Source organism: Echeneis naucrates, chromosome 13 (genome assembly GCF_900963305.1).
Source record: "Echeneis naucrates chromosome 13, fEcheNa1.1, whole genome shotgun sequence".
Lineage (NCBI taxonomy): Eukaryota > Metazoa > Chordata > Actinopteri > Carangiformes > Echeneidae > Echeneis > Echeneis naucrates.
The window spans coordinates 20,119,511-20,146,242 of NC_042523.1; the positions used below are offsets into that span (position 1 = coordinate 20,119,511).

Here is a 26,732-nt window from a genome sequence, read left to right on the forward strand (position 1 = left end):
CATAGCTTTATGAGTGTCTCATTTCAAATCGTATAAATAAAGTTTGTCAATGAGCACAATGAGTGCAGATGAACATATTAATATATACAATATGCAGCACACACTATAAACGCACATTTCTGTTCTTCACTGTGCAGTTTGTTGACTCCTTCAGCCAAACAGCTTTCCCAGTCTCAGGACTACATCCATCAGTTATCGCAATGTAACAGTTGAAGTCTTACGTGAAAGAGCTTGCCAACAGAACATGACTTGTTCATTTGTCTTTACTACAGCCATAAATGTAAAATGCTTTTGTAAAGGTACACCTGGCTGCTAAACCGTTGGATAATTAATGTTGCACCTGCTTTCATTTTCCACGCCATCGCTTTACTCCACAGATGTTAATGACTTTGGCCTTCATACGGATTCACCTCATATTAGTGTGCTGCTATAAGAATCTTAGAGGCAGATTTGAAAAATGATGTAATTATGCTAAATTGTTTTAAAGTTTTACAAGCACTTGCTAAATTTGTTTATTAACTGAAGAGAGAGGGTATAATTGCTTGCTCTATAATTCCTTTAAAAACAATTTGTGACTTTGGGTTTAGTAAATAAAAATAAGCATTTTATTGTTGAAGTTCGTACACTTTTATTGGTTGTTGAAGTTTGCCTATAATTTATTCAAAGCATAAGCAACAGAAGGCAAACCTTTATAATTTTATTTGATTTTGAGTCAATTCTATTTGATTACCTGCCTTCTACTATTTATTGTATTGGTGTCCTCATTTCAGAACATTCTGCGGTTTAATGTGTAAGAATATTTATTTGTTTGCAAATAATCAACATCAAGCGATGTTTCTGTTTTGTTTTCTTTATTGTGGCTGAATGAGACAAGAGTGAATAGTTTCATTTTTATGATTAGACAAGGCAAGAAACTTAATTAACAACAGTGACTGCTTTGCCAAAAGCTGCAGGCACAGTATCTGAAGACTGTTTTCTACATACTGCATCCATTACCTGCGGAAATAATCACTAAACGCCAGACCAGCATTATCTGCAGCACGCAGTATTATCACCGAGTCCCAGTAAATGATACCAGCACCACCAGATCGCAGAACAAAACACCCACGTTACAGAGCAGCTCCAGCCATTAAGATGGAAGACAAAAGCTCTTGAATTGCGACAAAAAATTAAAGGTCTCTTAATTTGACTTCACAGCTGAAATAATAAATCTCTTTATATTACTATGAATTAACAAACTCACAGAGCGTTACACTACATCTCTGTACCTCAGAGGAAGACGTGAGCTCATGATGCCCCCTGCTCAGGGGTTACAGTTTGCTTGTTTGCTGTGCTTATGTTAATATTTGCTTTGTGTGTCTGTCAGGCTGTGGAGGGGTCTGCCTGCCACCCAGAGGAAAAAATAATGAACACAGTTGACTTTATCGTCTTTATCTGAGATTGGTGAACAATGGGTTAGGGTTTTAACCCATTGTTTTAAATCCCCTAAAGTGTGTTTCCACGCGGCAGCAAAGAAACATCTAAACAAAAAGGGTGAAAATGGCTGTATTTTTAAGAATAACTGGAAAAATGGAAACTGAAAGATTTTTTTACTTTAGTCAGATTCAATTCAAATTAAATTTTTTTTTGTTTTTGTTTGTTTGTTAATTTGCACAAAATGAGCACTGAGGATTTTGTTCCAGCTGTTCCAATGGAGCTTCTCTGGGAAGGATTATTTTTATGAACGTACTTAATGAGCATGTTCTTTTATCATTATGAGGCTGAGAGCATTACTTTGATTACAATAGTTTACAAAATATCAGCATTTAAAATCAAACTATAGGTTAAATGCTTAAAGAAATGTTTCTACATGCAAAGATTCCAACTAAGCTAATCAAACCAATGCGATCAACGCTCTCACAATAACATAGTGTAATCGTTAGTTCAAGAGTTGACTTCTGTTGCATTACATTATTCATTTTTTTTTCCCACCACCTCATTTGAAATTAACTAAATGAATTAAATCCGTGCTTTTATTTTGGAGGATCATCTGCCCGACGATGACGTCACAGGAACACGTAATCTGGACTTCGCCGAGTTAGAAGTTTCGTTTGCTGTTGCTGTTGTGGGATCATGTGAACTAACGGGGGATGGATTTCTCAGAAAGAAGCTTTCAGCTGTTTAGTAACGCGGTTTATGTCCTCATCATGGCAGCAACACTGTTTTCTGTTTTACTGCTTTTATCATCCATCCACAGCTCAGGTGAGTGTTGGCCTGTCCCAGTGTGACTTCATATGAAGATCAAGTTAACACGCTCTGTGTTGTTGTGTGTGTGTCTGTGTGTAGGTGGGGAGCTTCGCTTTGCCTCCTATTATGGAGACCACCAGGTGCTGCAGAAGTCTCCACAGAGAGCCGTGCTGTGGGGCTTCGGCCCGGAGGGAGCTCAGGTCACTGTCTCCCTGTCAGGACCTGAAAAACAGAAAACCTCACCTGTCACCGTGACTGAAGGTAAACACTGCCAGCTGCTGTCAGCTGGGAACTTTATTCAGACATCTGCAGCACCCTGAAGGCAGCAGAGGCGGTCTAAGTGATCCTGACAGGAGCAGAAAGGGCAAAGACCGCATTAAAGCTGCCACAAAATCTCCTCTTTTATTATTATTTTTCAGCAAACCCATCTGCTGATAAAACACTCCATACAACATATCAGGAGTGACACCCCTCCGCCTTTTTTTCATGCTTCCATTTCATTTCTCTTCATAACCAGGTGTCTGGCGAGTCAGCCTTGAACCGGTCCAAGCTGGCGGCCCCTACAGTGTGAAGGCAGCCTCTGAGAGCAGCACGGCCACGCTGACAGATGTGTTCTTTGGAGATGTTTGGCTGTGTGGAGGACAGAGCAACATGTACTTTAAAACATCTCAGGTGGGCCGCGTCTGAAATGATAAGAATTAAATGAACTTTATTCCTGCTATAGTTCAACATAGCTGGTTTCAGAGGCAGAATCGGTGCAGGAAAGATTAAAAACCACTTTTCTGACAAGTATCAACAAATGAATATATTTAGATAAACTAAGTTCTTCTTTTGCTACAATGATTGGAAAAGTTGGACCAATATCTTTGTGCCGGAAGCATTCTGGACATATTTGATATGCATATATTTCTGACTCTCAGTTTTTTCTAAATAGATTTTCAATGCTTCAGAGGAGCTGGCCCTGGCAGCCAGGTATCCTTATGTGAGGGCTTTTATGGCAGCCTTGAACATGAGCGACATTGAACTAAGCGATCTGATCCAAGTGGAACTTCCCTGGACTGTGCCCACAGCAAGCGAGTCAATGATTTATTTCATTATTCAAATTTGTTTAAAGACTGGTTGGAGGTATCAACCAGTGTGCTCTTAAATACAAGCTACCTTTTCGTTTCCAAATCAAGCACACCCGATAATCTGTGATGCCATTTGTTGATGCACGTTCTACCTTTCAGTTAACAGGCAGTTGTGTTTCTAGGCAGCGTGGCTGAATTTTCTGCAGTGTGCTGGCTCTTTGGACGTTACATGTACGACATTCTGCAGTACCCCATCGGACTGGTGGAGTCCTGTTGGGGGGGCACGCCTGTTGAAGCCTGGTCGTCTTCAAGAGCGCTGCAGCAGTGTGGACTAGACCGAAGTACAGAGAGGTAGAGATACGAAGACAACACAATTCAGCTCATCAGCCGAATATGCAAGCAGGTCGTCTTTTCTGATATGAAATAGCCAGGAAGAATGGAATTCGAATAAACTGGCGCCGGAATTCATTTCCGTGTGTTGTTATTTCTCAGTCCTAGTCCAAAAGACAGAAATTCTGTCCTGTGGAATGCAATGATCCACCCTCTGCTCAACATGACTATCAAAGGAGCCATCTGGTACCAAGGTATCTTTGAACTACCCGCACGGGTCAGTCCGCTCAGTGTAGCCGGATACTGTGAGGTTTGTCATGTTTTCAGGTGAGACGAATGCAGTATACCATCAGAACGAGTACAACTGTTCCTTCCCTGCTATGATTGATGACTGGAGGATGACATTTAACGAAGGCTCCGGGGGGCAGACGGCAATTAATTTCCCCTTTGGGTTCGTCCAGGTGTGTTGCTCTGTGTATTTCAATAATGCAAACAGGTACGGATAACATAACAAAACCAACGAAACATTCAATCTAGTCTTAATGTGCGTCTTAATGTGCAGTTCTAAAAAGCACTCTATAGATTTTTGACATTCCAGACCATTAAATTTGCTGCTATGTAGATGATATATTGGTGGCATTATTGCAGATTTGATCTTTGATTTTGTTTCCATGTGTTTGCAGCTGTCCACATACCAAAAACACTCCACAGATGACAGCTTTCCGAACATCCGCTGGCATCAGACAGCAGACACTGGCTTTGTTCCCAACCCACGGATGCAGCAAACTTTCATGGCTGTGGCTTTGGATTTACCAGATTTAACATCGCCCTATGGCACGTAAGGATTCTGTGTGTGTGTGTTCATAGAAAGGGAACTCTTTATAATAACCCTACTTCATATATATACTTGCATATTTTAGAAAAGAGCTGCAGAAGTCGTTAAAGGTTTGACCCAATGTCACTTTGGGGTATTTTAAGGAAAAAAAGTTTGAAAAGAATTTTAATTGGAGCAAAGAGCTTAGATCCCACCTGTTCAAACCTTCCTGGTCTGGCTTTCAGTTAGTTTTTGGATATATTTTAGGATCCTTATAAACAATCTAGTCTAGCGTTACTCTGATGTACCAAAAACCAACAGCGAAGCTGCTGCCTGCTGTTCTTCATCGAAAGTAGACTAATGTGATGATGTCGGACGCTTTGGAATTTGACTTTCAAGCTCCTTATCTGAGTTCACAGGTGTGTTGATTTTTACGTTTTTGTTCTTTAATCCAAATTTTTCAGGATCCATCCGCGTGATAAGCAGGATGTAGCTTACAGGTTGGCACTGGGAGCGAGGGCGGTGGCTTATGGTGAAAAGGATGTGGCCTTCCAGGGACCTTTCCCTGAAGAAATCCTAACTGGGAAAACTTTTGTCAACATTACCTACAGCCAGACTGTCTCTGTCACACAGTCTAAAGATGCCTTTGAGGTAAGGCTGGTGGTTGTTATGTAATTTGGACTTCTGCCCGTTGAGTCACGTTGATCACACCTAATGTTTAACGACAAATTAATTTTTTTTAATCAGTCAATATTTGAGCCCATTTGTGTCTTTTTTCTTTTTCCAAATTTAAGATCTGTTGCTCTGAGATTCAAGCTCCATGTGGGTCTCAGTCTCAATGGGTTCCAGCTCCCATCATGCAGTGTGGTCCAACCACTGTCCAGCTGTCAACAAGCTTGTGCCCAGTCACCGATGAAGTAGTTGCTGTTCGATACGCGTGGAGGGATTGGCCCTGTGCCTTTAAAGCGTGTCCAGTCTACAGCGCCAGTGGGATTTTACCTGCCCCCCCGTTCATTTCCAACTGCTATCAAGAGAAAAGAAAAATCTGGAAAAGGAACTGACGCAGAACTTAAAACGAGCTGAGCGGACATATACTGAGTGGCAGGTGATTCATCGTCACATGTAGATTTACCCAAAGGATTAGTGTGAAAATTGGAAGTGCTTATACTGATGCTTATGAAGCCTTGTGGCAGATTGCTCAGCAATTTTTTATTTCCAGTTTATCCTGTTTACACGACTGCCAATAAATTGCTGGACTATGACTTTAGAAAAGTGAGACAGATGTTTTTTTTTTTTTATTTCAACAAAACTCAATTTGGATAAGTCCAAATGCACAAATAAATGGCAAACCAACACCACAAAGTTTATGTAGAAGCCAAAGCTCTCGCATTAGATAAACAAAACAAACAAATTCAGCAAAATTGCTGATTAAACATAATATACACCAACAGAAAAACTCTTAATAGGATACCAAGAGTTAAATACCAATGCATTACTGCACCCCACTGGACTGCATGGGAAAGCATGTTTTTCCTGTTTGATCGTCAACTAGTAAAAAATAAATAAATCTTAATACTAATCAGATCTTAAACTTAACAGGAGTACGTGTTAGTTAATACCGTAACAAATTTCCAAGACATCCAGTATCAGCAACCACATTCATAGTAATGCTGTGTGGGGCTGTCTAGAAGACACTGTACATTAAATAGCATAAAGTTGAGTTATTACGCTAGGGATAGCTACTATTTCAAGAATAAGATAACCAGGAAAAAAGATTCCAAGGTGAGCCTTTGATTTCAGCAGTCCTATCAGAATCAGGAGCTGAAGTACGAGGTAGATGGCTTCATGTTAGGTGGGGTCAGGTGGTGCTGATGAGAGGAGCTGGGAGACTGTGGCATCTGTCCTGAAGAAAACAGCGTTATCAACACAGTATGTCAGCATTAGAAAGTGCACTGACAGAGAATATACCTACTGGGCAATAATCAGACGGACTTTTGTGTTAAAAGTCACAGTTTCTTGTGTGTTTCCCAACCAGCAGATTCTAACCTCTAAACGCTGATCTGTCCATCTATGTTTGATAGACACCAGCTTTAATTTACATTGTCTGCGGAAAGCTAATAAACACTCCAGCCGAGCTAAACTTGACTTTTAGTAACCTGTGATATGTTCCGTCTTGATGTTCTCATCAAAGCTCTGGTGTCTCTGGTAGGCCTCGAAGTTGACAGAGGCATCGTCTTCCGATAGGCTGTGAGGAACCTGGCCATCGCCGGGGCGACACACATCAAAACGAATCCATCTGTAACTGAATGTCCAAGGGAGAATTTCAATACAAGATGATCTGCTTTTGACAAATATACCCAGTTTCATCAACATGTTCGACCTAAAAATGTTAGTTCACGTGCACCTATTAATTTTTGCTAGCATCCTAATTCCCTGCTGTTTCAAATGATCCAATAGTCTAGTTTCCACATCACATGGAATCACCTGTATCACCTGTATCTGAAGTTGGGTCTCCATGTCTTCGACAAGAATGTTAGCAACAGAATGTTCTTTTGATAGTTTTTTTCCAAAAGACTTTATCTAGACACACAACCAGAACAATCCAGACTTCACAAAGCACAAACATTCCTTAATCTAAAATGTTTTTAAAATATATTTTATTCTTATAAAATAAATTTTAACACAAAATGTGCTTGTTGTTCACTGTTCTTGGTAATCTAAATTCTGATTAACTTACTTGGTGCATTTGCGGGCTCCTGGACAACTCTGGATGAGATTCTGGATGGTGGGGTGAGAGAAGCCAAAGAAGTCTGCTCCTGATGGCACGATGGGCACCGCAGACTTGGAACTAGAAGAAGCACATGTCGAATGAGGCCACAATTATATTAAAAAAAGTGACTTAGCAAGCCTTTCTGGTGAATGTCTGTACCTGACAGATGCGATGGCCTTCAGTAGGTTGGAGTGGCACGTGAGGGCAGAAGAGGCCACAATAGCATTTTGAGGATCTTCTTCAGGCACAATCTCAAACTGGGGGGATGGGGCAAAATCAGGTCGTGTGTTTGTCAGTAAAATTCAATCATTTTGATCACATGTCGTCAAATGTCCAACAGCACAGGAATACAATTTGATCCCCGATGCATTAGATCTTTGATCTGAGCAGAGGAAACATTTATTTACAATTTTCATTAATGCTTTTACTTACATCTACCAGCGAGTTTCAGGAAAATGATGATGGATATTTGGAAAAATTACAGCAATCACAACTGTGAGCTTTTACCTGTGGACCTGTTCCCCCATCCTTGATTTGGCAGGTGTAGAGGCACTGCTGGTCAGGGTTTTTCATGCTAGCAAAGACTCGTGTACTACAGAAGCCCACCGGGTAGATGGCACACTCATCGTGAAAAAACATTCTGTCTGTGATGATCTGAAGAGGAGTGAGATTGTTGCTTTTTTTTTTTTTTATACATCAATCTTTTCAGTTCAATGGCTTACAATAATTAACATAAAGCTGCGACTTCCTCGTTGACACTGACCTCTCCCAGGCTGTAGACCGTTAAACCCCCCAGTACGATAGGGAAGACGGGACGACCAGAGGAGTCCAGGGGAATGGGCTGCACCAGCTTCCGTGACCCGTCTGCTAGCTTTCGTTTCTTAGACATCTTCTTTGGCACTAGAAAAGCATGAGGCAGTAAGAGAATTTGTCAGCGGCCTCAAAAGGGGAATTGCGAAAACATTCAAATTCTATCTGTAATAATCATGTGCATGAATTCTGGACCATAGCACTTACAATCTTCCTTTCCATTCTCCCTTCCCCGCTCTTTTCTTTCCTTTTTGGGTTTCTTAAGAGGTACCTCTTCCCCCGCTGACACCACTGATGTCAGGTTGGGCCCCCCAGACAGGCCTGAGGTCCCTGCAGGACCTGAGGTTAACACCACAGGCGGCACAGGAGGATGAGAACTGGAGCTGGCTGTGGGTAGTATCTCTCCTTCTGACAAAGACTGATACTGCAACAGCGACTTCAGTAAAAACCTGGAAAGTAAAATGAATGTAAATTTAAAGGAATCATAGCGTTTTGAAGTCTACAGTATGAGGAAAATTATTCAAAAATAGCTGTCTTCTCCATCATGCAATTTCACCACATGGCATCACGAAAACAGATCCATCATACAGTAAAGAGGAATAAGAAAACAGGAAAATCGGGAAACTGGGTGGCTCCTAGCAAAACAAACCAGATGAGTGATTACCACTTTTTTTTTTTTAGGGCATTATGGGAAGCTGAAACTTATACACTCACCTTCGCTCTTCCTTTGCTCTCAGAAACTTCTCTTCTAAGTGAGCGACTTCATCACAGAGAGCAGCATTCTCCTTTTGATACAACAATATCAGTATTAGCACAGATCATTTAAGAGCTGCATATCTGAATGTTGCATATAATGGTGTCAAATTTTGTTTTCCTTGACAAGTATCATTCCATATGTGCACAAAACCCACAAGAAATAAGCATAGCTTTATGTTACACTGTAGTTCACTTACAAATATCATGGCACGGGCTGCTTTGCGCAGCCTGAGGTACTTGAGTCTGTACTTCTCACTCTGGGTTTTTCGTGAAACCCTCTTCATCTTGGCCTTGTGCTCAGAGGAACCATTGGGGGATGGGAAGGCGGATGCAGAGGCACCTGAGCCAGAACTGCCAATGGTATTCTGCTGTGACGAGCTGAGGAAAGACTGGGCAGTGAAGGCCTGCAAGGCCTGCTGCCGCTCCTCATCAGTCTGTGAGGACGCGGGGGGGAGCGAGAAAGACAGAGAGAGATCTATTTAGACGTGCTGTACCTGAGGCTTGTGATTGTGTTGCCTTCTGAAGAATGGATGAATATGCAGACTAAAATATGGACAAAAAATTAACACTGACAAAGCTTCCACTATGTGACAAACAATGAAAATGAAATGTGCGTGATCTGCTTAAAACTGAAGAAATCATTTCTAATCTGATATATGAAAAAATAAATGGCAGATATCCTATTATCAGACTGCCAAATAGCACTGGCTCTCCCCTGCAAAATCACTACACCTGCCAATTTTAATGGAACTCAAATAGAATTTTCACCATCAATAAACTCCGTTTATACGGTACAATTATACCACACAATGTTGTGTATCCAGCTTTACTGCTGGGGAGCAGTCATGTGTGAACAAAGATGCCACAGTATTTATCTGCGACAAACAGCCTGGCATTAAAGGTCAGGTGCTTTTTCAGTATCCCATTACATATTCAGTATTTGCGTGAAATTGCCAGTAATATCCCAGTTAACTCACCAGCAGTGCAAAGACTCCGTTTCTGTTCTCAATCCTCTTGAATCTCCTGCTGCCTTTTTGTGTCTGAAACATATGTGAGACTGAGGCCAAATGCATGGGACTGCGAAAGCCAAATCTGACTCCCAATTTAGATAACAGCTTGTTCGAGGCTTGTGCATGTGAGCACAGGCTTCCCTTCCTGCTGTGACAGCAGCAGTGCACCTCTTTAAAATTGTGAAATAAGGTCAATTTAGCAGGATGGAAAAACATGGAGAAAGAAAGGAATAGTGAAAGAAATACACACAGTGCATGCATTGGAGTAACTGAACAGACATAGATGCTAAATAATGTGCAAGTCATTATATTCAACAGCAGAGGTTGCTGTCTTGCTGAGTCTTAAACACCCTCCTTACCTCACGGTACATGACGGCCTCCAGACTGGATTTTGCACTGTAAAGACACAACACAGTAAGCAGAGTCTAACTGTGGATTCAAGACTGTGGTTTACTTAAAGACGTAAGACAAATACTTATTAGAAATAAATATTTTTCTTCATTTGACATTTGAACACAACAGCAAGAAGACACTTAATAAATTAATAAGAGAGGTCTGGTGTACTTGGATTGAACAAGCCCTCTGTCGATGATTCTCTGTTTAATCTCCTTAATGTGCATGGGACGTCCTGCCTCCTCCAGGACAATCTACACAAGAAAACATTTCAAAAAGATCACACTTCAAAACAAATTCTCCTGCAGCAGCGCTTCTTGCTTAATATTTAAAAAAAAAATAACACAACACTGAAATATGAGGAATAAATGACAGACACCTGAGCAGCATCAAGCCATGTGAGGTTTGGTTTCTCCGCAATTTCACTGGGTGGTTCACTACAATGAGCAAAAATCCAGTATCATCCAGTGAAACATGTTTAATTAATTACTCGCACTCTCAAAAAATCATGTGCAATAAAATGTTGAAACTTCAGAGAATATACTCATCTACATTTAAGGCACAAAAACCAACAGAGCTTCACCAGCAAACTAAGTATGGCAGGTAATGATAAAATGAATGATCCGACTAAAGATTCAAACGTGGGCACAGCTAAAATATGTCTCGTGTGTGTGTGTGTGTGTGTGTGTGTGTGTGTGTGTGTGTGTGTGTCTGGGTGACGTGGGTTTTGTGGGTTTTGAACAACCTCTCCAGAGTTTCTGTCGTCCCGGTCAGACTTGCAATGCTGTCAAGAGCAGGAAACAGAGAGTAGTTCCCCTGTCCATCAGCCTCCATCTCAGACTCAAACGTGTTGAGAGACTCCATAGGAGACAGGGACGAGCCTCTGCAGCGGGGGACACATGAACCATCAATGACACACAGACTGCAGACACCTCATACACACAGCTGGACTAACATTAGCAACAAAAACACTGAACACAGAGGCGTGCTTACAGCCAAACTAGCTCGCTGCTTGTAACAACATAAGCCACAACAGTTAAAGGTTGTGCAGAAACAAACACACTCACACCTCAACGAAGCTGCAGCAAAGCAACAAGCCCACTTCTTCCTCCGTTCGTGCTCCGGACTGTTTGTTTCCTTCCGTGTGTCAACCGGAACCTTCAGCCGCCGTCATCGCGCTGTTTACACACGGAGCCGGAGCTAACGGCTAACGCTAACCAGCTAGCAGCAGACGTGACAACTGTGATACGGCGAAGCCGTGGACGAAATTGGCATTTCACTAATAGTGTTAAATACCAAAGTATCAATGGTTAAAAACAAACAAACAACAAAAAAAATAATAATAAAAAATAAACTGTCTGACGAGCCTGACAGAAAAAGTATAGTCAGTGACTTCCACCGGACATCTTACCGAGAGCACTTCGACCGGATATCCGGTTTAGTGCTCATCGTTTTTACGCGCGTTACAAGACAAAATCCGCAATATATTAAATATTATTAATATATCTATATATTGACGTGAAAAAGTAATATAAGATTAATCTAAACTCAAAAAAATCAAAACATATACCTATTCTGTTGTAGTTATTGAAGAAATGTTGAAAGTGGGTGACAGCACTATGATTTTACTAACCATTTGTATATGTGGAACAAATACGCTTCACATTGGTGGAACACAATAAAAGCACTAAAGGATCACTCTGTCCTGTCTGTCAAGCGATGGCACATACCTGTGAAGTTCTCCTTTCTTTAATTTCGGCCCTCTGTGGCCCTGTGTTTGTTTTTCCAAATGATAACTTTCCTCATATCCTTTGTCATTGCAAAATGACCTACAGCATTTGTTGTAAATCTAAATGATGGTGTGGTTGCTTTATTGTGGAGAGATTAAAGGTACATTTTCCAGAGCATAAATATGCCATGCCTAAATGAAGTCCATTTAACGCACTGTTGAAGACAAACTGAGGCCAATTTCAGTGTACTACCATCAACTCTATAACAACAACAACCACCAACTAAGTAAACTATTGCCAACTTTCTGCAGGGAGGACTATATTTCCCACAACTATCATGTTAACAAAAGTTATGACAAATTAAATTGTTGGTTCACCAAAAAAAAAATGTTAAAAAAAAAATTTAAAAAAGCCTTTTATCATCTATCGCAGACCGCCATGTAGATAGAGCTGCTTTATTTACTGGAGTTTTAAAGTCATCTAATCCTTAATCTCTCTCTAAATACAGTAGAAATTATAACAATTTAACAATTTAACCCCCACCCCTCTCTTTGAACCAGTGTCCTACCCTGAATAATCGGCAGGCCCAACAATATTTTGCAGATTTCCACTGTTCAAATAACAATAACATATTGCCAGCATATTATGAGGATTATCTGGAGTATGGGAACACGTTGTTTTTGAGAAGAGACTTGAATTGCACAATGCTCGGGACAGCAAAAATAAAATTCCATTCCTGGCATGGAAGTGGCTGAAAATGTTCAAAACTATACATGTAAAAACTTGGACTATCTGTATCAGTACTGTTAAAAATAAGGGAGGACAAAACCTGTGGTAATCCTACAAACCAATCCCATTAACTAATTTCTTCTGCACTCTGTTGCAGCCTTGGTTTGAGTGTGTTGTGTCTCCCAACCTGGATTCAACTGTGTGCGCACTCATCATGACAAAATCCCTGATATGCCTATGATCATGAAACAGTTGTGACTCAGCTCCCTTGCTCTATTGGATCTCTTTTAATGTGGCTCAACAAACCCTGTGGTCTAGTTTTAAAATTGCTCCATACATGGAAAAGACAGAGCTATTTCACAACATAGCAGTTCAGACATGATCAAGTTTTTTTTTTTTTTTTTACTGTGGCAAGCAGGTCAAAGATTATTTACAAAATTGATCATATGATAAACATTCAATGACCTTTGCTTAGTCTACCTAATTGTCTATACAACCAGGCAGACTGCAAAACATCTGTCTTGAGCAGCTGTTCCCCATGTAAAATTAAAAAGATATGCAAACTGCAGTTACATTAAGGGCACAATCAGTTGTGTCTCAGTAACAGTTGAGCCAGCCGTAGTTGAGCAGCACACGCATCACCCTCTTGTATTGCATGTAGAACTCAGTCTGTCTGGGGCCATTTGAAAAATAAAAATAACCTGTGGGAAGAAAGAGTCAATTTACATCCATCCAGAAAATATGCAGTCATATTGGGATTTGTTTGTAATTACTTTTATGTTTCAATATAATGTCTTAATTAAAATGTCTGACCGTGATTCTCAAAGGCTGCATCTACTTTGGAGCCAATTCCAGGGAAGTCCCAAGTGATATATCTTGGGTATCCAGGATCCATCTGGTTCCTGCTTTCATCATAGCTGCAAGAATTAAAAGTCAGACACTCATTCATGCTTTGCATGTATTTATGCCCAATAGATATTACAGTTATTGTTGTCATGAAACAATAACATGCCATTTCCATGTTAATGACAAAACACAAATTTGATGATGACTAACACTCACCTCCAATACTGCCTGTTCACAAAAATGAGTGTTTTTCTAGTAGTTGGCACATAAACAGCTGCATCAACCTTATTAACTGAGGAGGGGAGGCCGAGGTTGGTGAGGGACTTTGGATATCCTGCTCTTATTGTCTTTCTATAAGCCCTTAAGCCCCAGTACTTACGACCTGTAAAGAAATAGTTAAAAATGATTTAATCATGTAATTACCCGTACGGCTTTACAAAATATATTGAAGCAATGGCAATCTAAATTCAAGCCAAACAAAAACCTTTGAAAATTACCTTCAAACAGATACACCACATCCCTGTTTGGGACTTCAAAGGCAGCGTCAACATAGTTGATCCCTGGCCATTTTGAGTTTACTTTTGTGAAACGAATTTCTCGGAAGGCTTGACTCTTTCTCCAGTAGTATCTAGGAAGGCATTTAAACTCTCATGTAAAAATGTGCAGCATTCATGTTCCAGATGAATACACATGATGATATTTTCAGAAGGTACCCATTTTTAAAGAAGAAAAGGTCTCCCCTAATGGAGGTTGCAGCATCAAACACCAGCCCACGGCTACATCGCTCATCTCGGGGGTTAGGTGCTTCTGTTGGGTCTTCTGGCTCTGGTTCGGGTTCTGGACTAGGTGGGGGTTTGGGTTTTGGTGGTGTGGGTACTTGTGTACGGCTTCCTGAGAGGTGGTGCAATTAATATCAACTATGATCTTCAGTCTTCATAAGGTAAATAACTATTGATGTTAATAAACTAAAAGATGTCCTTTTTAGGACAATTAATGCCCAAATATTTAAGTCATGCTTCATAGGAGTCTAAATGCCAAGCATACAAACAATTATAAGTATAAGATGGATACAGTTTCTATGAAATTCACTGTATGGATATGGGTATGGAAAAAAACTGCATCATATGCATTAATTAATGGCTCAATTTAGTAATTAAATAGATGTCTCCATTTGTGCAAAAACAGCCATATTTAAAGCTCCACAAGTTCTTTTTTCCTACCATAAAGGGCTTGAACCCCTTGCCTGTCATCATCTGGTAGCCTATACCCGTTTGTGTTGACATACTGATAGGTGGGGTACATCAGTGCACGTCGGTCCCTGGAGTGATCCAGACCCAGAGCATGGCCAAACTCATGGGCTGCCACCAACAGCAGATTCACACCTGGGCACAGAAATATCAACGATGTTTACATTTAAGCAGGTTTACATTTGTGTACAGGGTAGGGGGGAGCTTCCCTAAAATCACAAAGTGGAGTGTATTGACCTCTTTGGGTAAGAGTCCAGGTTTCATCATCATCAAAGTGTGTGTCCCCTCCCTCTTGTGCTCCGGGAGAGTTTGCATGGGCTAAGACTCCACCTGCTCCATCAAAAGGATAAAAGTCCCCATGAGCTGCAATAGCAAAAAAGAAGATTTAGAGTCCAGGTTGTATGCAAAGATAAAGATTCTCATGGTCACGACAAATAATCTGTCAAAGATCAGATTGATCTGAAATTAGGTGATGAATGTGGACTTTATGATTGTATTCATTTTTTTCTGAGGGACATTCTCTTTTATTTATCCAAACTCACATCCACCCTTGAAGAGGATCATGATGTCTGCAGTGCCACTGTAGATCTGTTTGAATTCCAGTGGGATGACGTCACTGTAGAGCTGGAAAGCCTGAGCAATGGTTGCATCCACTTGATTTCGGGACAGATCTCGAGTATACTGAGTGATCCTGTTCATGTCATTAAAGGTTCATCATCATTATGCTGGAGTCATGCTTATTTACTCAACTACCTATACTGTATTTATGTAACTAAGGTGCAGACCTATTTGGGTCCACTGACCTGTAGGTAATTAGCCTTTTCTTCCATCTTGGTTTTCCAAAGAAGTGTCCATATTGGCTGATGTCTGACACACCACACCGAGGAGCTTTCATCACTGTTATGGTAGAATTATCCAAGACCCCAGTCACCTAGCGGTCCCATGACAAGTGATAAGAACATAGAAATCATTAAAGTTAAGGTGTCAGCAGTCATATTGCATTTCATTGCATGATCTGCATTTCTAATGTGTCTTATCATTTTAAAACGTGAAGATTTTCTACAGTCATGATAATAATGAAGAGCATCCAACTGTATTTCATTTCCATAGAGATCAGTGCGTCTTTCTGTAACCCAGCTCAGTCAGGTGGCATGAACACTGCTGAAGAAAAAATATATTTTGTTTTTTATAATTACTTCCAGTCCAAAGAATGTTTGCATGGTCTCTAGGTCGCTGCTGAAGGTGTTATTGATGATGCTTCGCAGTGTTTTGTTTGCCATCCCAATATCACCGTAAAACTGAGAGATATAATCCTGGCACAGAGAGAAAGAACAAGATTTTAACAAAAGATGACGTAAGTGCTTATTACCTGGCAATAAAATCTGAGCCTGAAGTCTGTGGTCTTCACCCATCTCTTTCTTTCACAGATCCCTTTTAATTTGTTATAGAGTTTATCCAGAGCATGTACTGCATTACCTGAGCCATGTTTTCGTCCTCAGGCGAAACGGTTGGAGCAACAGTAGGTGCTGCATGACAAAGCGGCAGACAACCCAGCAAGACTATCCAAAAATGAGTGATGTACATCTTCAAATGCTTTCTCCTCCACTACCAAACTGAATAAGAGCTTTACAATATATTTAAAGACAACCCTCTGCACCAAAATGGGAAGAAGAGTAAAGAGGGCCCCTGCGATAACACAGGGGGAGGGGATTATACAATCTGTTTAACTTTACCTTTCAGATATTTGAGTTTAGAGTTGTCTGGGGTTAGGGTTGGGGTTAGGGCTGCTGGGTAAACATGAGCATGCTGAGCAGAATTGCCCAACAATGTGTTGTGACTTAATTTCCAAGCAGCCATGGATCAACACTGACAAGGGTTCAATCTTTTTTTTTTATTGTTAAAACCTTCCACTCCTACATTTATTAAAAGATAAATATTTGCTGCAGCCACAAATATGAATATATCCATCTTGCACTGCTCTGGAAAGAAAAAATAACTTACACAAAAGAATGGAAGGACAAAATTAAAAACTAAATGACGTATCTCACACATTCAGATTGGCATTTTTGTCAGAATTATGTGCACATGAACATTGTGAATGGCATAAAGCATGGAGATGCACTAGATTTTCACATTAAATGTCCTTAATGCTTCACAATCTTACACAAATTCAGTATATTTGAACTCCAGGGGACACTAGATACATATTTATACAGTTGGATGTTCACTCCACTATTGTATCCAAAATATCAAGAATTCCTGGATTTATATTTATGGCCCAGTTTTGTCTGAAGTCAAACTGGGAGGATTTTATGGTCAATCGTGTGGAAGATGCTACCTATCTACATAAAAATCACCAAAACAGGTTTCAAACCATGAATAAAAAAGAGGATTCCTTTACTTGATGCCATTTTTTAAATTGTGTATACATGTCAAATGTGTTATCTCCTCATATCGAGTGAAAATGCTCAATATGTTAACAAGTCCAGCTGTAAACAGCACATCTCCACTTCAGTAACACAAAACTGGTTCCAAAACTGGTAAAGAGTGGTGTTTTCAGTTTAAAAGTGCGTCCAGTGCGGAGAGCCCCACCCATCCACAACCTAAACCTGGTAAAGACAAGAAATTACAACTTCTATTTCAGTTGTATTCTATTTGTATCTTGGTGCTCAGGTCCACATTAAATGTGTTTCACTGTTTTTTGTACCATGTAACTTAAAGAAAGAGTTGACCCTTCTTGGGATTCCAGGTTGTTCTGTCTGGAGGAGGTGGGGAAACCAGGGCTGATCTTCCCGCCTTTGGGGCTGATTCATTCATATTACTTTGGCTTAACTCTGACTCTGACTCTGTACTTGGATTAAACTTTCAGCTGTTCAGTTCATGTGTAAACTTACTTTGAGTCAAATATTTATTTCTTTTAAAAAAAAAAAAAAGAATACCATACATACAGTTACATTTAGATGATGGCAATCTATTTATTTATTTAGAATTATAATTAATTGATTTATAAATTATTTTGAGACTGTACAGTGATAGTTGTTTAATCACTGAGGTCAATTATGTGTGCATGTTCCTTCACTTTTGTTTCTCTTTTCTATTTCTAAAATGTGCATATTTCTGTGCAATAATAATAATAATAATGAAAAAAATAAAAGTCAACAAATAAATAAGTATTAAAAAATTACATTTTTTTAGAAACAAAAACTTAATAAAAAATTATTCCGCCCAAGGGAAGAAAAAAAAAGTACCTGCCCTTCACACTCTTTTTGGGTAACTTCCTATGACCTGCAACAAAAGACGGTTTTCTCATTTTCATTGACATGCACAGCAGCTCCAATCTGCCTGATTCTGGGGAAGAAGCCCCACTCATTGATGAAGAATGCCCAACTTTGTATCTTAAGCTGTTGAGCTACCCAATACTTATGACCTGGAACAACACAGCCGTGTCACTGCATTTTGGGACACTATGAAAAACAGCAACATACCACAGGCACTGCCAAACTCAATGAGCCTCTTGCATGAAGTGCAACACTTAAGTTGCACAAGGCTGTAATTTGGGCTCAACGTTGTGCTCTCCTACTGGAAATCCAGCCTTGTCATGCTGACAGGGCCTAAGTGATCCTTTCCAGACTGCCCATTACTCTACCAGTGAATATGTTCGCCACGCCTTTGGCAGGGATGTCATAAGTGGTATCAACATGTGAACTGATGCTGGTAAATATGTGCTGCTATGACTGACTCTCAGGCAACAATAAAACTTCATTGTTGTTCTCATCCAGGTGAACCTGAGTTTAAACAACAATTGGATTCCATTGCAGCTCAACATTAAATTGTTTGTGGTCATAATTAAACAATAACTTACCCGCTTCTAAAGAGGACAGTCCAATCACGGCTGCTGCAAGTTCGGATCAAACCTCCTGAGACCAGGTTTGGCTTCTAATTTTTTGGAAAGTTTTTTTGAGAAACCATTACATATTACTAAATACCATTCCCTAGCAAGGTGGTTTTTGAACAAATAATAATTCTTCATGCTTTAATTTAATTGTTTGGATCCCAAGCACATTATCGGTGGAGAGGTAGGACTGTATACCAGTGGGATGCCTGTAATTGGGTTACATGTCTGCAGAAGGATCATGAGTCACTCAAAACCAACAAATGGCCGTGCTCATGGGCTGCAGAAGCAAACAGGCTGAGACCTGAAATAGAGTCCAATTAGTCAGTTTAGTAGGTAAATTAGCATCTAATTACTCTGAGAGCTGTTGCCACAGGCTGTTTGAGGGTTTGAAAAGCTTCATGAATAGATCTGGCCACGCCTTCAGCTGCTACACCAAGTGAAGGAGTGTTGACATTAAAATAGCCATAAATTGTCTTTTTCCTCACTGTGGTTCAGAATTGAGCTACTTGGGTTTTTCCCCAATTAGCAGCAAGTACTGAGCCAACTTTTGATCAACTAAAAGAACATTTTATGGAACAGAAATTACTCACATTAAGTGTGTTCAAATTAAATTGGTTAGCGAGAGCTAGATATGATCAAATATTGGACGAGTGCCTCAATATTAAAAAACACAAGCTTCTAAAAACAAATTATTGGAAGCATGTTCAAGGACAGAGTATAAATACTTAAAGATCTTTATCCAGGCAAATGTGATGAGTTTGGGTAAGGTTTGAAAAAATGCCAATGTGGGTCATAGCCTTCCAGATTGCTGGCTTTGGAACAGTTTTTTATTTTATATTCTCTGTAAATTGTGTCACATCTCACTCACAGAGTTTCAAAGCTTTGACAGGCAAACCTTCACTCGCTGTCGCCCATGTTTAACCCTCGTCAAAGTGTAGGCCTCCAGGCTGGAAGCTGTGAGCCAGAATAACCCTGTAGTCAGTACAAACATTCCTCACGAAAAATCTTAAACATGTGCCCGGCCTCTGGTCCGGATCCTCAATTAAGTTGCCAAAGCCTCAGTTAGTTGGTGTTTGCCTCAGTTTGGTTGGATAAGTATCGGTTAGCTGGTTTAACTTTCACATATCTCCTACTAGCTTCGTTTAGCTAGCATTCGCCCCCTTTTGCTGGGGCTAGCTTGAGTTAGCTAACATTAGTTTAATTTAGCTAATATTAGCGTCAGTTAGCCGGAATTAGTTTCAATTGGCTAACACTAGCGTCAATTAGCCAGTGCTAGCTTCATTTAGCTAATATTGGCGTCAGTTAGCCGGAATTAGCTTCAGTTAGCTAACATTAGCGTCAATTAGCCGGTGCTAGCTTCGTTTAGCTAATATTAGCGTCAGATAGCTGGAATTAGCAGGAGGTAGCGCCCATTCGGTCTACATCCGTAGATTTAGCTTCAGTTAACTCACTTCACTTCCTTTATTCCTACGTCCGCCCTCAGTAAACCGTCTTTAGCCGAATTATTATTAAAACCAGAATATCGGAAGAACGATAATGGAGGCTGTTGACAGTCTAATCAGCGGTTTCCATGGTGACGCGGCAAACTATGTCACCTCAACAGGAGAGCAGAAGTCATCCATTTTAATGTCTTTTTGTGTCCCTCCACATCTTCCATCCCAAAAAAACCGAACTCTTCCACATCCTCTTTTCACGTCCTTGTCTGGCAATCATGTGTCAAAAGACGGCCCAACAAACAAAGGCCGTGAAACTGGCCCCATTCGTGTCATGGAAATGGCCTTTCCTGTTATTTATGTGTGAGTGAGATAATCTGGCCTCTGTGCCATCAATGATGACAGATGAAGGATTAGTGATTGTGTAATCAGGTAAATCTTTTACAGACCAACTCTTATGGTTTTTAATGGCTATTTCCTCTCTGGTAATGGAACTATTCTGCCTTTTGTTTGGTTAAAGCTTGAATCCAGGCCGACCCACTAACCCTAAAGCTGCTGTGAGGTTCAAAGGCCAGTTTGCAGGCTGTTGTCAATAAAATTAAAAATTCATTATTAAATTACATATAACTAACTATAACTATAGTTACATATAATTGTAGGGAATTAAGTATTTTATTTTATTATTTTTTTGTAATAATATTCAAGCCATCACAGTGGAACCAAATCAAACTATATTCTTAAATAAACTATTAGACAGCCACAACAACACAACAAACATCAGACAGCTCTTCAGGCCTCAGCTAACAAGATTGCTGCCAACATCAGAGAGCCCAAAATGTGAAACCACAACAGGAGGAACTCCATGTTTCAAATGCGCATTTACAGCAGGCTTCAAATTTTTTACGAGGGAGTATTCTCAGGGTTGTTTTGCAATCACACAGCCCAAATCCCTGCACTTACAACTACCTGACCCAAGTTTTTGGAGGTTTTTGTGGTTTGAGCAAAAAAAAAAAAAAAAAAACTAAAGAAATGTCTGCCTTTTTGTCTGGGTTTTCTTTCTGTGGCCAGGACATATATACAGTTTCTTTTGGAAAATACAAACCAAATTCATATTCTGTAATTTGCAGGCATACCTTGTTTAAACTTTGCTGTAGTATCTGTAAATCCCTGTGTATGACGGTGATGTACAGAAATAAGATACTTTTTTGACTTTGAGACCGTTTTCTACTGCGTAGATACCAAAAAAGAAAAATAAGCACATCACGTTAAAGGGCCGTTCTTTATTTCAAAAAACACTGATAAATAAATCTTAGCTCAAAATTTAAAAACACATTGTTTATTTCCCCTTCTTGATCAATTTTGTCAAAGCTTTCAGGTAATTTCCCGACAGTATATTCATGGTTTGACAGTATTTCAGCATCCAAGCCAGGAATTTGCTTTCTCAACTCCAACAACAAGTTTCTGGGAAAAATCGTATTTGTAGACTTGTGGTCCGACAAAGAAGTAGATGAAACCTAAAATGGAGGAAAATCACACCTTCAGGAAGTAAACTATGATTCACACATTTCACGTTTGATTTGCTTTGCTGACCGTCATAGTAATGATTATGATGAGCATCTTTGTGAAGTCAAATTTCTAGTGTGGCTAGCAGTTAAAACAGACTTAAATTGGTAAATTATACAGGTTAAATGATAGATGGGGAAACTCCTAACCTGTAAAGCATCAACTACACTGAGCTCACATTGCAACTATGTTAGCATCCGTGGGTTACTAATAATGCAACTTCCAAAAGCCACGTAAGCTACAGACTGAAATACCTACTTGGGTAACTGCACATGTTGTTGTGCAGTGTCAGCTGTAAATATGCAATATTCAGTTGGCAACAGTGAAATAGTTTGCTCACCCTCTTTATGAACAGCTGCGTTTATTGTCATGTTGACTCCTGGAAAGTCCTCACTGATGTACTTTGGGTAACCAAAATCCATCACTCTTCGGTTTTCATTGTAACTGAAAATAAACAAGTTGTGACTCATCAGCATCTGTTCATCCAATACATTTGTGCACAGTTAAGCAGCTTCATGATCACGTCATCAAATCTCAGAATCTAAAACAAGCCTTTTGATCTGTGTGAGGTCACTCTGAGATTAGAAATCTTATATCCAGATTTGGGTCAGCTGGGGCCATAGATGCAAGCTTTGTGATTTGACTGTATAATATCATTATATTTTCATTTAATAAAGCACAGTTTTCAAATAGGGCTTCGTTTGGGCTAACATTTGTGTGATTTGATTAAATCTGTGGCAATCTGTGATTTGATTGATCTGTCATGCTCACGCACTCATTATGCCATCCGCTGATGCATAATGTGGAAACACCAATTCCCTATGTGCATTAATGAGAGAATATATCAACCAGTGCAACATCTTATATCCTCATGCCTTCATTTAATTGAACTTTCATTTAAATTACTTCAAATGATCAGAATCAAAATAACCAAAAGAGAAATTTGTGAAATTTAAGAACTTATTGTTGCTGGATTCATGCTGTTGATTTGTCGCCTTACCTCCAGTAAATATCATGCATAAAGAAGAGTGTGCGTCCTGTTTTCACTACATGCACGGCTGCATCAACATCCTGCACCCAGGCTGGGAATCCAAAGTGGCTGAGTGCTCTGGGCTTTCCCTTCACAAGGGAGCCTTTGACTGTCCAGAACATGGACTCTGTCAGCGGATAAAGATGATTGGAAAGAAATTCAACATCTACAATAAGCGTTTTGTGTTGAGATGCAGGTTTGACATGGGATGGGATGAATTAAACCAATGATGCAGGCTACTTGCAACAGCGAATTGTTGCAGATAGTTACCATGAATAAGATAAGCAGTGGATCTGCGAGGCACCCAGAAGGCTGCATCGATTCTTGTTTCAATCTTGGGCATAAAGTTGGTGATGGGACCTTCTTTGATGTCGTATTGCTCATTATGTTTAATCCATAGGTACCTTGTGGGAAAAATATTGTCATTTAGGTCAGATTTATATTTTGATTATTATATATTGCAGATGAAATCAAGCTCTCTAAATGGATGCCAATGTCCGAGACATAGTCAAGAAAGCTGATGGCCAAAAGGCCATGTATATTTTTTTCTGAACCATACGAAATTACTGATAATTGTAGATTATAACACTTTAAAACTGCTTTAGAGCTCTTCAAGTTGAAACGAATCAACATACCTTTCTCTGAAGAAGAAGGTTGCATCCCCGAGAGTAGAAACAGCATCAAAGGTTAGCTCTTCATCACATCTTTGTTGCATGAGTCGAGGGAACAGTGAGACTGACGTCCAGGGGTTACTCAGAGATCCCCAGTTGTACCTTGAAAAGGGATTTGGACGACTTCTGCCTCGGCCTAACACACATCAGCGCACATGTATTTATCAGGTTCCACTTAGGGAAACACACAAAGGAGTAAAAAGTATTTAAGCTGTATCAGTGGTCAAGTATAGTGCAACCACAAATTATTTACTGTAAAGTGCGTTGATATTTGCTACATCTTCTCTTGATAACAGGTTGGCTCGACGGGAGGATCTGTATGTCGGGTACATCAATGAGTCTGGGTTTCTGGAGTGCTTCAGGCCCAAAGCGTGGCCAAATTCGTGCGCAGCAACCACAAACAAATTGAAACCTACAATGACGCAAAGAAAAATGCTTTAAAATAAATATCTACCAAGCTTCATCACTGTGTATCTGGAATCCAAGCGCGATTCGGTTCAGCACCTGTCTGTCCTGCTGTCCAGTTCTCAGCATCATCAAAGTGCGTGTCACCTCCAACGCCCTGGCCCGGACCAAAAGCATGAGCCAACGTGCCTCTTGGTCCGTCAAATGGATACAAGTCACCATGTTCTTCATAGCATCATGCAGGCCAAACATGAAACAGAAACCACAGAGAAAACCGTTTTCTGTCAGGGCACTAGAAAATTATAGGCCTCAGTTCACCTCATCTAAAGAAGTCTGTTGCATTCAGCAGCCAGAGCACGTTGGTTAGTTCTCCACGTGCGTATCCGCTGCACTGTGATATTTGCACAATATCTTTCTGCACATGAACGTGATGTGTACTGTTCAGTGCACTCTCAAAGCATCTTCAGCCACTGTCCTTATTTAACATGAGGGAAAAACCCACCATAGGTCACAAACTCCACCATGATGTCAGCGTTGCGGGTGTGCGACCTGACAAACGTCAGACTGCTGGCTCTGGCCCAAACGCTGAAGGCTGACTCAACCAAAGAGTCCACGGTGATGCGAGGCAAATCTCTGGTGTACCTGCCAATGCTGTAGAGAATGTGTCGTTTTTGTCATTCATACCAACATAAAAACACTGTATCGTCATTATAAATAAAACAATAATATGTAATTATTGTGCAGTCACCTAAAATAAACTCTGACATGGTTTGACCAAATGCTTTGGTTCCTTTTTCTAATTTTTTATTCTATATTTTTTCAGCACGTGTAAGCCAGTAGACATGGTCAAATCAGAATTTTATGTGGCTGTTTCAGATAGTGTTACATAAATTCCAGCATGTATGGTGAAACTGGCACTTCAAAGCCTCCCGTAATAGCTTCCAGAAGCCAGCCACCAAACCCAAAAATCTTTTAAACATAAGGAATTGTGATAGTTGCTATTCACTATTTCTGCCAAAGATTTTATTGCCTGCTGGCTTAAAATTTTCATATGTTTTTTTTTTTTTTTTTTTTTTTGCAAGTTCAGTTGAGGTTCAACTGATATTGAATCCTTTATATGAGTTTATATATATTTCTAAGGCTACCATATGTTAATGTCATCAAAAGCCAGAAACGTACTTGTAGGTGAGGACATTCTTGTTCCACCGTGCTCCCTGGATGTGGCTATACTCCTCCATGTCTGGCACGCCACATCGAGGGCTCCCCATCACCTCCAGGGTGTCTGAGTCCAGTACACCTGTTGCATTGAGCCCAAAGAATATCTGCATGTCTTTCACTTTAGAAGTGAAGGCTGGCCCACTCCGCTTCATGCGCCCCAAAGGCTCTTTTTCTAGGTTGTAGTACTGCTGAAGGTATTCCTATCAGTAGATATAAGATCCATGTCAAACTTAATTTTTCACCAACGAGCCAGATAATTCATTGCCCCAGTATAACTCAATTACTGCCAAGGCAGAATGCTGTATTGTCTTGATGAATGAGTTTATTTTGAGCATGCATTAAACAACTAAAATTAATCCATCAAATTGTGCATGTTCTCTCATAACTTCTGCGTGCACATATTAATACAGCTCCCAGCTAATCGGAGTAACAGCATCAACTGAAGAAGACGTGCTCTCTGATTACACCAAGAAATTCATTCACAACAATAATAAGAGGTAAGACTTGGCGAGCAACACTGATAATCAGTTTCCATGCAGATTATCTCGTCTAACAGTTCCCTCCAAAGACAAACAAGAGTATAATTATGATCGGGGTTTAAGATTGGTAATAAAGATTACAGTTTGCTCAAAGAATCTGCAAAAGCAAGCAACATAACAACTTAGAGGACTCCGAGGGGAGTGCACTCACTTACCTCCGCCCCCACCCACACAGATACAAAATAAATAAAAACAATTTCCGCAGGCAAGAACGAATCCTCAAAATGCAGCTCAAGTGTTTCTACCACAGCAGTAAGACATTTTAAATTGGCAGGTTGTTGGCACCATACGAGACACAAAATCAAATGCATTCAATCTCAAACGTTCATAATGCAATCATGCACTTACTGTGGCCAGCTTCAAGTCAACCTGTGGTTCTGTGGAAGGAGAGCTTGTTCCCTCCGGAATAGATGTGGGCGCCGTGGAACATGGACGGGTGAATGGCAAGACCAAGACACAGAGAGATAGTAGCATGACCTGCATTTCACAAACTTAACACGACATGAATTGTAGTGGCCCCAGTTTAAACACATGGAGATGGGAGTTCTGGTTAATGAGAAAGCCTTTTAAATGGTTATTGTGACTCATGCCACTTGCAAATCCAAGGAAAGCCTCTGACAGTACTATGGAATTAGGGAGGGGTTTGCAGACAGCCCAGGACAGCAAAAAAAAAAAAAAACAGAAAGAAAGAAAGACAGAAAGAAACGGCATTTGAACAGTTTTTGTCATGTGGCATTTTTGCTCCAATCATGAGTTAAATGGAAGATGTGTATGATTTCAACTTAAACGTTCATTGCAAAATTAGGCCTCACATCAGGAGTTGCAATAATGTGTAATGCGATGTGTATCTGTCGTGATTTTTGATGGGAGCTTTAAAAGTGCCAAGTGCTGACACGCACAAACAAGTGGTGACACTTTAAAACGAGGCGGGATATAGATGTGCTCATTACTGTTCCCATGAATGTGGCTGACACAAATGCGGTGACATGCCGATGATTTAAAAGCCAAGTGGCTCCGACATCGTGTAGATAATTTCGGCGGTCTCTTGGGGAACATCGCCGTCGTCTAAACTCCCTCTAGACTGATGCAACACAATGAGCTGGGTGGCACTTCTCAGTCCCACGCATTTTGCGCGCCCTCCCGAAATAACACCATCAAAGCCCATTCTTGTTCAGTTTTAGCAAGCACATGCAAGACCTTCCAATGAGAGAGTTCACCGAAAGGGAGCTGAAATTGCAGGGGCGGAT

At 40.2% G+C, this 26,732-nt stretch overlaps 3 protein-coding genes across 4 annotated transcripts; 1 reads left to right on the forward strand and 2 right to left on the reverse strand.

The window, feature by feature from the left end:
• Positions 1-2,068: 2,068 nt before the first annotated feature.
• On the forward strand, positions 2,069-5,734 carry siae (sialic acid acetylesterase). Its single transcript, XM_029518355.1, has 10 exons — positions 2,069-2,241; positions 2,326-2,487; positions 2,744-2,898; positions 3,161-3,299; positions 3,479-3,647; positions 3,789-3,880; positions 3,954-4,087; positions 4,310-4,464; positions 4,905-5,091; positions 5,235-5,734. Exons 1-10 carry the CDS (start codon positions 2,130-2,132, stop codon positions 5,499-5,501), a joined length of 1,572 nt encoding a protein of 523 aa, XP_029374215.1. The 5' UTR covers positions 2,069-2,129; the 3' UTR covers positions 5,502-5,734.
• tbrg1 (transforming growth factor beta regulator 1) lies at positions 5,714-11,496 on the reverse strand. 2 transcript variants are annotated; one of them, XM_029518354.1, is made up of 15 exons: positions 11,247-11,496; positions 10,925-11,062; positions 10,559-10,616; positions 10,351-10,433; positions 10,146-10,182; positions 9,754-9,816; positions 8,974-9,210; positions 8,735-8,805; positions 8,228-8,469; positions 7,974-8,110; positions 7,718-7,864; positions 7,370-7,467; positions 7,178-7,288; positions 6,597-6,742; positions 5,714-6,338 (listed from the first exon to the last, which is right to left on the reverse strand). In XM_029518354.1, exons 2-15 carry the CDS (start codon positions 11,041-11,043, stop codon positions 6,289-6,291), a joined length of 1,599 nt encoding a protein of 532 aa, XP_029374214.1. In that variant the 5' UTR covers positions 11,044-11,062; positions 11,247-11,496; the 3' UTR covers positions 5,714-6,288. The 2 variants fall into 2 exon arrangements, with proteins under 2 accessions (XP_029374214.1, XP_029374213.1); XM_029518353.1 differs by having other exon boundaries at positions 5,714-6,343; positions 11,247-11,494.
• A 1,739-nt stretch (positions 11,497-13,235) lies between these two features.
• On the reverse strand, positions 13,236-25,997 carry LOC115052518 (matrix metalloproteinase-20-like). The gene is made up of 20 exons (XM_029516670.1): positions 25,834-25,997; positions 24,908-25,146; positions 24,231-24,379; positions 23,828-23,953; positions 23,577-23,735; positions 23,288-23,459; positions 22,923-23,056; positions 22,623-22,779; positions 21,963-22,066; positions 21,497-21,573; positions 15,928-16,044; positions 15,535-15,662; positions 15,274-15,422; positions 14,969-15,094; positions 14,705-14,866; positions 14,198-14,375; positions 13,982-14,112; positions 13,701-13,866; positions 13,452-13,555; positions 13,236-13,339 (listed from the first exon to the last, which is right to left on the reverse strand). Exons 1-20 carry the CDS (start codon positions 25,966-25,968, stop codon positions 13,236-13,238), a joined length of 2,817 nt encoding a protein of 938 aa, XP_029372530.1. The 5' UTR covers positions 25,969-25,997.
• Positions 25,998-26,732: the final 735 nt, after the last annotated feature.

Excerpts from the sequence above, each read along its gene's own strand:
- siae (XM_029518355.1), top strand. The coding sequence starts at position 2,130 with ATGGATTTCTCAGAAAGAAGCTTTCAGCTGTTTAGTAACGCGGTTTAT. Across the intron at positions 2,899-3,160 it reads TGTACTTTAAAACATCTCAG|ATTTTCAATGCTTCAGAGGA; the intron begins GTGGGCCGCGTC and ends TTTTCTAAATAG. Across the intron at positions 5,092-5,234 it reads AGTCTAAAGATGCCTTTGAG|ATCTGTTGCTCTGAGATTCA; the intron begins GTAAGGCTGGTG and ends TCCAAATTTAAG.
- tbrg1 (XM_029518353.1), bottom strand. The coding sequence starts at position 11,043 with ATGGAGTCTCTCAACACGTTTGAGTCTGAGATGGAGGCTGATGGACAG. Across the intron at positions 10,617-10,924 it reads ACGACAGAAACTCTGGAGAG|TGAACCACCCAGTGAAATTG; the intron begins GTTGTTCAAAAC and ends TGCTCATTGTAG. Across the intron at positions 8,806-8,973 it reads CAGCCCGTGCCATGATATTT|GAGAATGCTGCTCTCTGTGA; the intron begins GTAAGTGAACTA and ends TTGTATCAAAAG.
- LOC115052518 (XM_029516670.1), bottom strand. The coding sequence starts at position 25,968 with ATGCAGGTCATGCTACTATCTCTCTGTGTCTTGGTCTTGCCATTCACC. Across the intron at positions 23,736-23,827 it reads CTGGACAGCAGGACAGACAG|GTTTCAATTTGTTTGTGGTT; the intron begins GTGCTGAACCGA and ends GCGTCATTGTAG. Across the intron at positions 23,057-23,287 it reads ACCTTCTTCTTCAGAGAAAG|GTACCTATGGATTAAACATA; the intron begins GTATGTTGATTC and ends TTTTCCCACAAG.